Source organism: Elephas maximus, chromosome 25 (genome assembly GCF_024166365.1).
Source record: "Elephas maximus indicus isolate mEleMax1 chromosome 25, mEleMax1 primary haplotype, whole genome shotgun sequence".
Classification (NCBI taxonomy): Eukaryota; Metazoa; Chordata; class Mammalia; order Proboscidea; family Elephantidae; genus Elephas; species Elephas maximus.
In genome coordinates, this window is record NC_064843.1 from 34,358,843 (window position 1) to 34,370,998 (window position 12,156).

A 12,156-nucleotide genomic window follows, 5' to 3' on the forward strand; every position below is an offset into this window, starting at 1 on the left:
AACCTGGGGGGCTCATCTTCCAGCCCTATATCAGACAATGTTCCGCTGCTATTCATAAGGTTTTCACTGGCTAATGCTTTTCAGAAGTAGACTGCCGGGTCCTTCTTCCTAGTCTGTCTTAGTCTGGAAGTTCAGCTGAAACCTGTTCTCCATGGGTGACCCTGCCGGTATCTGAATACCGGTGGCATAGCTGCCAGCATCACAGCAAAAGGCAAGCCCCCATAGTACTACAAACTGACAAACACGTGGGGGAAGATGGAGTGTGTAAAGGATGCTATTTTATACGTGTGGTCCGGGAAGGCCTTTCCTTGAACAGAAACCTGGAGAACTAGATGGAAGAAGCCATACAGAGAGCTGGGGTGGGTGGGGGGCGGGTAGTGGTGATGGTAGTGAGAATTTCAGGCAAAGGGGACAGGAAGTTCTTCATAAATTGTGGTATTAACTCTTTCCTAGGGTATCAATTGCCTTTTATGGTTGTTTATTGTGCCTTGTACAGAATGTTATAATGTTGATGAGGTCAAATCTATCAATCTTTTCCTATTTATGGCTTCTAGGTTTTAGGCTTAAGAAGGCCTTTTCTACCTCAAAGTCATAAAAGTATTCTCATAGATTCATTTTTAATATTTTTATACTTTGATTTTTAATAGTTTTATTGAAGTATAGTTTAAATATAAAGTTCACTCATTTTGAGTGTTGTTAGTTGCTATTGAGTCGATCCCCATTCAAGGCAACCCCACGTACAACAAAACCAAACATTGTCCAGTCCTGTGCCAATTTGAGTGTACAATCTAATGATTTTTAGTAAATTTACAGGGTTGTACAAGTATCACCACAATCCAGTCTTTGAACTCTTTGATTTTGTTATATTTAGCTTTTAATATGTCTGAGATTCATTTTAGCTTTTTGGTGTGAGGCTAAAGACCTAAACTTTTTCTCCTTTTCACATTGATTGGAAACATCTCCTATGCCATATACTAAACTCCCGTTTATACATGGATTTATTCCTAATTTCCCTATTCCAGGAGTCACAAACAGGCAGGGTTAATTTGGCCTTTGTAATGTTCAGAATTGAGGAATTTCACATGAAAATTCAGGTTTTTGGCTTTTCTGGAAAAGTCAGATGATCCAGCAACAATCCACTGGAGGTTAGTAGAGGCTGCTCCTTTTAGATGGGACAGAAGGATGGTGACCATATTCCCAGTTTTCTGAGACAGTCCCCATATAGGCCTGCTGTTCCGGTGTAATTATTAATATCATTTTCATTTTTTAAAAGTGTTCTGGCTTTTGTGATAAATTGTAGTAACCTTAGTTATGAGTCACAGTCTCCACCATTCCCTATTGCACCACACCCAGCATTCATCTTTCATTTATCTTTAAAAAACCCCTCCCACGAAGAAGTTAAGGGAGGAGATAACTCCATCCTGCTGCAAACGTTTGCCAAAATAATAAACAACCATAAAAGGCATGGACTCAAAGTAGAGAACAAACTACCTGGTAGGGAGTAATTAGGACATGGTTCCTCTGACAGAGAATATGATGTCACAATTTACCAATCCCTTTCCTTCACCTGGAAACCCTGGTGGTATAGTGGTGATTAAGTACTACAGCTGCTAACCAAGAGGTCGGCTGTTCGAATCTGTCAGGCACTCCTTGGAAACTCTATGGGGCAGTTCTACTCTGTCCTATAGGGTCACTACGAGTCGGAATCGACTCTAAGGTAGTGAGTTTGGTTTTTGGTTTTTTTCCCTTATTTCACTTAACTTCACAACAACCTGTTGTCATCCCCAGTACTTTCATAGCATTGTGCTCCTTTTTCTTCGTGGCTTATCCTGTTTGTTGCTGTCTTCCCTTGTAGCCTGCATGCGATCATAACAGGGACCTATGCTGTTCTACTTACCACTATATCTCCAGTGACCAGTTTGGTGCCGGCGCACAGCAGGCCCCTAGAAACTATTAACTGAACAGACTCCCAGGAATTATCGATTGAATGAACTGGCGAGGAGATAAGGCTCTGAGGAAGAGCGTGGTGCCTTGGTCTGGTTCGTACCGAGGCAGGAATCAGATCCAGCATCCTGACTCCCGGTCTGGAGCCCAGGGTCTTTTCCTGGTTAGGTGCCTGAAACCTCCCCAAACGGGCAAGAAATGGGGAAGTGCGCACGCAGGCACTTGTCTTCGATCTCGGGGGACTGCGCCAAGATGTGAGAACCGAAGGGCAGGAAAAAACGAGCGCAGCTGGGGGCAGATAACGCCACGTGTCTTTCCCACCTGCACCGCCCCAGACGAGACTACATTCCCCAGCATCCCCCGCGGCGCGCACGTCTTCTGCCACGCGGCTTGCTCCTCCGCCGTCCTCCCGCTGGGGGCGCTATGGTCGACCCCTCCGCCGCCCCGTAGAATTCTCCGCGGCCCCGGGGCCGCTTGCTTCCTGTTTGTCGGACGAGGAGACATGGCGGCGGCGCCGGCTGCGGCTGGGTCTGGGGCCGGCCGAGGACGACGGGCGGCAGGAACGGCGGCGGCCTGGGGCGGATGGGGCGGTCGGCCGCGGCCCGAAAACATTCTGCTGCAACTGCGGCAGGGCCAGCTAACCGGCCGGGGCCTGGTCCGGGCCGTGCAGGTATGAGGCCGGCCCGGAGGGGCGGGGCGGGGCGGACCAGGCGGGAGCTGGCGGGGGCTGGAGAAGAGGCCTTTTCTGGCCACCGAAGGACCGGCTGGACCCCCTTGGCCAGCCACGGGGTCTCCTTGCGGACAGCTCAGTTGCTGTCAGCCGCGGCCGGGCTGGGGACAGCGGACGGCTAGAGGTCTCGGTCTGGGGCCGAGCGGAGCTGGGCTGCCGTGGGCATTGATGGCGTGTACGAGCCTTGGGCCCAGAGCTTGGATCCTCCCTGCCCTGCGCCACGTCTACACGTCTGGGGGACCCTGGGCGAGTTTGCTTAGTGTCTATGAGCCTGGAGTTTCTCCTTCGTGAATTGGGTGGGGGAGTCATCATTGCAGTCTCTAAGCGGTTCCCAAGCGGATCATAAATGTCATTTTCTCAGAGAGGCTTTTTCTTGACACCCCACCCCCCACCTTCCAAAGTAGGCCCCCATTGTTATTCCGTCACAGCACCAAATTCGTTTCGTTCACATTACTTTCTTAGTCTGTAATTACGTATTTCTTTGTTGTCTGCCCTTCTCTCGCGCGTTTCCCACATCAGGTTGCGCTCCAACAGTGCAGGGACTGACTCTGTTTTGCCGAGGTAGAGCGTCATGGTTAAGAGCGAGGACTCTGGAGTCAGACAGGCCTGGGTTCAAAGCACTCCTCGCTCTCTTGCTTGGGCAAGTTACCTTTCTGTGCCTCGGTTTCCTCATTTGTAAAATGGAGGCGGTAATTAGTAACCTACCTCTTAAGATTGTTGTGAGGGTCAAAGGAGACAATTGTGTAAAGCATTAAGTGCGTTTCTGGGGCTGAAGGGTACTCAGTTATGTTATACTTGGTCTCTGGTTTATAATAGGTACCCAGTATATGATAAGTACTTTTTTTTTTTGAATGAGTGAAAGATAGCTTTAATATAAAGTAGGATGGATAGAGTTCTGGTCTCACTTCCCTCCCACCACGTTGCCAAAACTTCCGTTGTAAACACACCTGTAAAACATTAGCCTAATTTTAAGACAGAAACTCTTGAAGGATACACAAGAAACTCATAGAAGTGGTTGGTGGGAGTAGAGTGGGAATTGGGTAGATGGGGGACAGAACGGGAATGAGACATTTCACAGTATGATTTTATATATTTAAAAAAAAATTGAACTATTTGAATATCCTTACTCAAATGACTAAAAGACAGAATAAAATAAAGAGTAGATGGTTTGTGGGTGTGTTGGTTACAGATGAAGGAACAGTTCTGGGTGAGCAGTGATTTCCTGGACATCAAACAACCACAAATGAACAGCTTTTTTTCCTTTTGGATTCCTCTCCGTTTGCCTTGAGAAGATCCTGGAAATACTTACTCTGTCCTTGAAGCCAAATACCTCACTGAGCTGGGTGTGTAGGGACAGGCAGAAAGGGAACCAACCTTTACTACGCACATACTTGGATCAAGCATTGTGCAAGGTATACAGCATCTTCATTTAATTCTTAGTCTTTTGAGTTAGAGGTTAGGATTTTTATCTCGACACACACGAGGAAACTGAAGCTCGGGAGAGGTTAGGTAATTTGCTCGTAAATGCCCATGTTGGTAATCCTCTGTGCCCTGAGGCAGTAGGGAGCCACAGAAGTTCTTTAACATGGTGAATGAGGCATTTTAGGAAACTTAATTTGTTTCCAATGATAGAGTAGGAGGAGACTGGAAAAGCCCACCAGATAGAAAACTACTGGAGTATCCTTGAGCCTAGTTAGCTGGTTATCATGGTAATCGATTGTTATGTGCAGGTATGGGAGCTGTTTCAGAGGTTCAGATGGAGACACCTGCCCAGAACTTAGACACCATCTGTTCTTTCAAATGTCTGTTTTCCTGGTAACTTTCCTTGATCTCTTCCTTGCCATGCCCTCTCTCCTGCCCCATAGAATGTATTATTTCCTCACGCATGTTTCCATAGCTCAGCTTTGTGGTATACTAGGGAAAGGCCAGATTTTGAGGTAAGGTGGACCTCAGTTGAATCCTTCTGTCATTTACTAGTTTAGTAACCTAGATTAAATTACCTCTCTGAGCTTCAGTTTCCTCATTTCTAAAATGGTGATAATAACATCTATCTCATAGGGCTCTTAGAAGGATTAAGTGAAATAATGTCTAAAAGGCTTAGACCAGTACGTGGCACATAGTAGTTTGAACCCACCATCTGCTCTGTGGGAAAAAGATGTGGCAGTTTGCTTCTGTAAAGATTTACGGCCTTGGAAACTGGGGGGACAGTTCTGCTCTATTCTTTAGGGTCGCTATGAGTAGGAATCAACTCGACAGCACCGGGGTTCTGGTTTGGTTTAGTGGCTGTTGGCTATTAGTTATTAGACTGGGCATCTTGAGGGACTATCTTATTTTTCTTTGTATCTGCAGAGTCTGAAACAGTGCCAGGTACTTGATATCAAACCAAACCTGTTGCTGTCAAGTCGATTCTGATTCATGGCGACCCTATAGGACAGAGTAGATCTGCCACATAGAGTTTCCAAGGAGCAGCTGGTGAATTCGAACTGCTGACTTTTTGGTTAGCAGCCTGAGTTCTTAACCACTGCACTACCAGGGCTCCACTTGATATATAATAAATATTTTGAATTGCAGTGCTGTATCTGAGGGCTCAGTCCTCCTCTTTCTCTGTCCATATTCACTCCTCGGACAGTCCCATGGTTTTAAAGAGTTCCAGAGTCAGATAGCCTAAGTTCGAATCTGGCACATACTTGCCATGTGTCTTTAGGCAAGTTACTTAATGTCTTTATGCCTCCGTTTCTTCATTTGTAAAATAGGGATAATAAATAGGACCTAACTTCCTCAGAGGCTGCCTGGGTGGCACAAAGGGTTAAGCGCTGGGCTACTAACTGACAGATTGGCCTTTGGAATCCATCCTGAGGTGCGTCAGAAGAGAGGCCTAGTGATCTACTTTGGTAAGGTCACAACCATTGAAAGCCCTGTGAAGCACCGTTCTACTCTGAAACTGTAGGGTGCCATGAGGGTCGGAATTGATCAGACGGCAACTGGCTGGTTGACCTCTTAAGCTTGTCATGAGGATCAGTGAGTTAATACATATAAAGCACTTAAAGTGACGTCTCAAACATAATAAAGATGCTATAAAGGTTATCTAATATAATTATTACTAAATATTCTATATTGGAGCACCAAAGGCATGGTGGATTAAGCGTTTGGCTGCTAAACAAAAAGTTGGCGGTTCAGATCCACCAGCTGCTCCTTGGAAACCCTATGGGGCAGTTCTCCTCTATCCTGTAGGGTTGCTGTGAGTCAGCATTGACGGTGATGTTTTTTTAAAAATATTCTGATGGATTGGTGATTTTTTTTTTTTTTTAGTATTCTGATGGATCTTAAATTGTATTTCCATCCTGATTTCTCCCTTTAGCCGCAGGTCGGTTTATCTAGCTTCCTTCTCAATATTTCTATTTAGATGTCTAGTGGGCACTCAGGTTTAATGTGTTGAAAATCAGACTCCTGATTCCTCTCACCAAACTTGATATTCCCCAAGTCTTCCCCGTCTCCCTAAATGAGACTTAAGAGAAGCTTGGAAGAAGACCGCTGGCAACATGATTTATAATGGGCCTGCCCTAATTAGATTTCAGTTTGCCTTATTTTCTTCCTTCCCTTTCATTCTACCCTCTGTAGTGGTAATAAAACATGCTGGCATAATCCTTTACCATTTACAGAGCCGTTTCAAATTCATCAGCACGTTTGAGCCTTAAAGCAAATCAGATCTTATAAATCCCTTGCTTAAAACCCTCCAATGGCATCACATTGCAGTTAGAATCAAACTCAGATTCCTTGTTATGGCCCTGCTTGATCAGTAGACTTTGAGAGAAAGGGATAGACTAGGTGAAACCTAGACTCTGGTGCAGTGTCACTCATGTTTCAAGTCATGACTCCTAGAGACACCCCTTTAGCATGGCAGTCTGGTGACAGACTGGGTTATGGGGTCTCTGTTGTCAGTCTCAAGTGCCAGTCATTGCTCATTTCATGATTACTGGCATATGTAAATTCTACCTAACTTATATTTGCTTAATACTTTTTCTTTAGATTGACCCCCCCCTTTAATTTTTTTTTTTTTAATTTCTATAGTCTTCATTCAAAGCATTGGTATTTGTGAAACCTAGGGGTTTAAGTCAAAGCTGTTTTCCCTTGCATGTCAAGGGTAATTTGATACCAAAAAACCTCTGAATAGGATAAATTCTCGTAAATTAAAATGTAAATACCATTAACTTAAACAGGATTTTTTTTTTTTTTTCACAAGCCTCCAATTCACTTTTAATTACATTGAAACAAATGAATCTCGTTAAAATGTCTACGGGTATTCAGTGGTAAACATTTGTTATCAGAATAATTTATCAAGGTATTTAATCTTTATTCATTGTCCTTTAAGATGCCTGTTTATGTATACTTACTGTGATATTTTGAGGCATATCTTAGAATTATACAGATAAATAAGGTATATGTTTATAGAACTCAACCTTTAATTATTTAAAAGGAAAAGCAATGAAGACAAAATAAGTCAATGAAATTATAACTATCTGGAAATGTCACATTTACTAAACAGGTTGACAGTTTAGGGAGCATGATGGAAGAAATTACCACTGCTTTAAGCTGTCAAACTACATGTACTCCAAGAGAAACCCCATACTACACCTCCCACTAATTCAACTGTGAAGATACCTGGATGGTGGCGCTTTCATCATGGTGCTCAGCTGCTTATAAAAAAAAAAAATAGGGAGAACAAGATCCAAATGATTATTATTTTTTTTTAATTTTATTGTGCTTAAGCTGAAAGTTTACAGCTCAAGTTAATTTCTCATTCAGAAATTTATACACATACTGCTTTTTGACATTGGTTACAATCCCCATAATATTACAGTACGCTCCCGCTCCATCCTGGGTTCCCTGTGTCCATTCATCCAGTTCCTGTCCCTTCCTGGCTTCTCATCTTGGTTTTGGGCAGGAGTTGCCCGTTTGGTCTCATATAATTGATTGAACTAAGTAGCATGTTCCTCATGTGTGTTATTGTTTGTTTTATAGATCTAATCTTTGTCTGAAAAGTGGGCATTAGGATTGGTTTTAGTACTGAGTTGGCAGTGTTCAGGGACTATAGTCTCGGGGGTTCCTTCAGCCAAATCCTTATTTTTAAATGAGTAAATGCTTTGTAGGACAATGTAGAATTAGTAAAAGAAATTCCTTTTGAAGTTGAATATTTGGAGTGTGACTGGGAGAATCTGAGTATCATAAGGCTTGTAACAAAAACAGCACTGTCTAACCTACACTTCACCCCCAGTTTTCACGCTCCTGAGGCAACTACTCACTGTCCACACTGTAGCTGTTTCTTTTGGAGGGAAAGTGTCTAGGAGCTAGGAGAGCCAGTATTTCTAAACAACATGCTTAAAAGGCTGTTCCTTACCTTTTTAATTTTAGACATTATCTATTTTCTTTCTCCTGTGGAAGATTGAGATTTAGTTCACTTCACCCTGTATCACATGTTTTATCTTTATCATCCTCCCAGTGTAGTTACATCACAGTTTTGGCTGAGTGTGTTAATATTTGCATTATTATTATGTAATTATTGTTTATAGCAGAGCCATATAGTATACAACAATTGTATTTGTTTGGTGTAATTTTTTGTTGTTGTTGGAGTTAAAAGCAGTTCTTTCCCCTAATTTTTTACTAAGGTGTAATGTGCACACAGTAAAATTTACTCTTTTTCGTGTACAGTTCTGAGTTTTGACAAAAGCATGTAGTCATGTAACCAGCACCACAATCAGAATGTAGAAAATTCCTTTGTAGTAGTCAGCCCCTCCCCCAGCGCTAGCCCTTGCAACCACTCATCTGTTTTCTGTCATTCTTTTGCCCTTTTCCTGACTGTCATACACATGGAATCATACTGTCCTTTGAGTCTGGCTTTTTCCAATTTTAAAAGACATTTTTCACTTCTGTAAGTTTGGATAATGATTGCTTTGGAGAGCTTCGTGAAATACTTGAGATGAGTTTGATTCTGAAAAATGGGTGGGATTTGAACAGAGTAGCAGAGGTATTTCTGGCTCTAAAGTACACCACTGAGACAGTCCTCAAAACTGGCTATTAGAAGATGGGGAAGTGAAAGAGAAATGTCTGTATGGGAGAAAGATGGGAGGTAAGTTCAGTTAGGTTGGGAATACGGTATAGGGTAAGAAAGGTAATTAACATTATTAAATGAGCATCTACAGTGTGACAGACTATTTTTTTTAATTTGATTGTTAAATACTTGACCTACAGAAAACTTATAATGAGCAATACCGCAAACACCCGTGTACCCACTGCCAAGCTTAAGAAATGAAGCATTACCAATAGCTCCTTTTGTGCCCATTCCTCCCCACCAGAGGTAATGTGTTTTTTCAGTAGATAACATATGTGTATGTACCAAAAGTTTACCAAGAAAAGTAAGTATCCCTTGCAAATAGCCCTACTGCCTCTACTAGGACCTGCCAGTTCCACTCACAGAGGAGTGGTTATCTGTTAACTACGGTTATCAGTTTCTTGTGTATCCCTCTGAAGCCATTCTAAACTTAGAAAAGCAAATGTGTGTATACATATACCTTTGTTATTATTGATACACAAGTGGTATACTATACACACTATTGTGCATCTAGCTTTTTTCACTTCAAAATGTTTCTTAGAGATCTTTCATGTCAGTACAGACGTAGGTTCACCCTCAGTAGCTATTACTGAACAGTTTCCTAAGTGGTTGTACTAATTTGCTACTCCCATCAGCGGCATATGTGAGTTTGTGTTGTTCCACTTTCATAACCCATGATGTTGTCAGTCTCTTAAATTTTAGCCATTCTAGTGGGTGCGTAAGGAGCGCTGGTGGCACAAAGGTTAAGCACTCAGCAGCTAACCAAAAGGTTGGCAGTTCAAACCCACTTAGAGGCTTTGCGGGAGAAAGACCTGGCAATCTGCTTCTGTAAAGATTAACCAAAAAAACCAAACCTGTTGCCATCGAGTTGATTCGGACTCATAGCAACCCTATAGGACAGGGTGGAACTGCCCCATCGAGTTTCCAAGGAGCGCCTGGTGGATTCGAACTGCCAGCCTTTTGATTAGCAGCCATAGTACTTAACCACTATAACACCAAGGTTTCCCTGTAAAGATTACAGCTAAGAAAATCCAATGGGGCAATTCTGCACTGTCACAGGGGGTGGCTATGAGTGCCAGTCCACTTGACGGCACCTAACAACAACAACAGTGGGCGTGTAGTGGTATCTCGTTATGGCTTTAACACGTATTTCTGTGATGACTAATAAGGTTGAGACGTTTTATTGGCCATTCGGACATTCTCTTTTGTGAACTGCCTGTTAAATCTTTTGCACATTTTTCTTTTGGGTCTTTTTTTATTGATTTGAAGTTCTTTACATTTCCTGGATATGAGCCCTTTGTAGTGATGTTTCGTAAATATTTTTTCCCACTCTGTAGCTTGCCTTTTCAGTCTCTAAGAGGATCTTTTGATGAACGCAAATGGCTAGTTTTAATACAGTTCATTGTTATCACCATTTTCTTTATGGTTAGTGCTGTTTGTATCCTGTTCAGGAAACCTTTGCCTACCCTAAGATCATGGAGAAACTCTCTTTATCTTCCAGAAGCTTTAACGTTTTGCCTTTGACATTTAGATATACACTCCATTTGGAATTAATTTTGGGGTGTGGTGTGAGGTTTTTCCATATAGATATCCAGTAGACCCAACATTATTGTTTGAAAAGTCCCTCCCCCACTCCGTGCCACTGCTCTGTAGTGTCAGCTTTGTCATAAGTCAAGTATTTGTGTATCCACAGTTCGTATATGCATCATCTTGTCTGTGTTGTTCTACTGGTCTGCCTACTTATCCTTGTGCTGATACCACCCCCCAAAAAAACCGAACCCATTGCTGTCAAGTTGATTCCAACTCATGGTGACCCTATAGGACAGTGTAGAACTGCCCAATAGGGTTTCCAGGGAGTGCCTGGTGGGTTCAAACTGCTGACCTTTTGGTGAGCAGCCAAGTTCTTAGCCACTAGTGTGCTTAGACCACACTGTCTTGTTTTCTGTAACTATACACATTGATTTTGGCTTGACTGTATAGAGTAGGAGTGCGTTCTCCTGCTTAGCTCTCTTCAAGATTGCCTTGGCTTTTCTTGGTCCTTTGCCATTTCCATACACATTTTAAAATGAGTTTGTACAATTTTTAAAAAATATTTCATTATGTCTTTGTGAAAGTTTACAGAGCAATCAGGTTCCCATTTAACAGTTTCTACACAGTTTGTTCAGTGACATCGGTTACATTTTACACACTATGTCAACTTTCTCATTATTTCTGTTCTGGTTGTTCTGTTCCCAGTAATCTAGTTTCCCTGTGCCCTTGCCTTCTCATCTTTGCTTTAGGGTAAATGTTGACCTTTTTGTCCCATATAGATGGCTTTTTTTTAAAGGAGCGCAGTGCTCACAGATGATTTTTTTATTTTATGAGCCAATCTGTTATTTAACTAAAAGATAATCTCATGGAATAATTTTGATTCAGGGTTTAAAGAGTATCTTAGGGCGATAGCCTCAGGTTGTCCTCCAGTCTCAACTGGTCCTGTAGGTCTGGATTTTTTAAGAATTTGAATTCTGTTCCACATTTTGCTCCCATTCTATCAGGATCCATCTATTGTATTCCTGAACAGAATGATCAGTAGTGGTAGCTGGGCAGCATATAGTTCTTTTAGTCTCGGTAAATGAGGTCATGGTTCCTGTAAGCTGTTAGTCCTGTGGACTAGTTTCTTCTCTGAGCCTTTGGTTTCCTTCATTCTCTTTTACTCCAGATGTGTGGAGACTAATGGTTGTATCTTGGATGGCCTCTTACAAGCTTTTAAGACCCCAGATGCTACTCACTTAGATAGAATGTAGGGCATAAACTTTATGTACTATATTATGCTAATTGACCAAGTTGTCCCACGAGACTGTGGTCCTAAGTCTTCAGACCCCGTAAACCAATTCTCTGAGCTATTTATTAAATATCTGTGCCCTCTATGTGCTTTATTGCATGTATGACTATATATGGATGCACTTATATATAGATATATCTATATGTTGTTGTTGTTGTTAGGTACCGTCGAGTCGGTTCCAAATCATAGCGACCCTATGCACAACAGAACAAAACACTGCCCGGTCCTCCGCCATCCTTACAATCGTTGTTGTGCTTGAGCTTATTGTTAGCAGCCACTGTGTCAATCCACCTTGAGGGTCTTCCTGTTTTCCACTGACTCTGTACTCTGCCAAGCATGATGTCCTTCTCCAGGAACTGATCCCTCCTGACAACATGTCCAAAGTATGTGAGACGCAGTTTCGCCATCTTTGCCTCTAAGGAGCATTCTGGCCACACTTCTTCCGAGACAGATGTGTTCGTTCTTTTGGCAGTCCATGGTATATTCAATATTCTTCGCCAACACCACAATTCAAAAGCGTCAACTCTTCTTCAGTCTTCCTTATTCATTGTCCAG

The 12,156-nt window shown here is 42.5% G+C and overlaps 1 protein-coding gene across 2 annotated transcripts in view; it reads left to right on the forward strand.

The window, feature by feature from the left end:
• The first annotated feature begins 2,384 nt into the window (after positions 1 to 2,384).
• The window catches only part of TRPC4AP (transient receptor potential cation channel subfamily C member 4 associated protein), an 83,284-nt gene continuing 73,512 nt past the window's right edge, over positions 2,385 to 12,156 (forward strand). For both annotated transcript variants that reach the window (XM_049868780.1, XM_049868781.1), the window contains exon 1: positions 2,385 to 2,614. In XM_049868780.1, the coding sequence (XP_049724737.1) occupies positions 2,447 to 2,614 (168 nt within the window). In that variant the 5' untranslated portion in view covers positions 2,385 to 2,446. The remainder of the gene's footprint in view (positions 2,615 to 12,156) is intronic.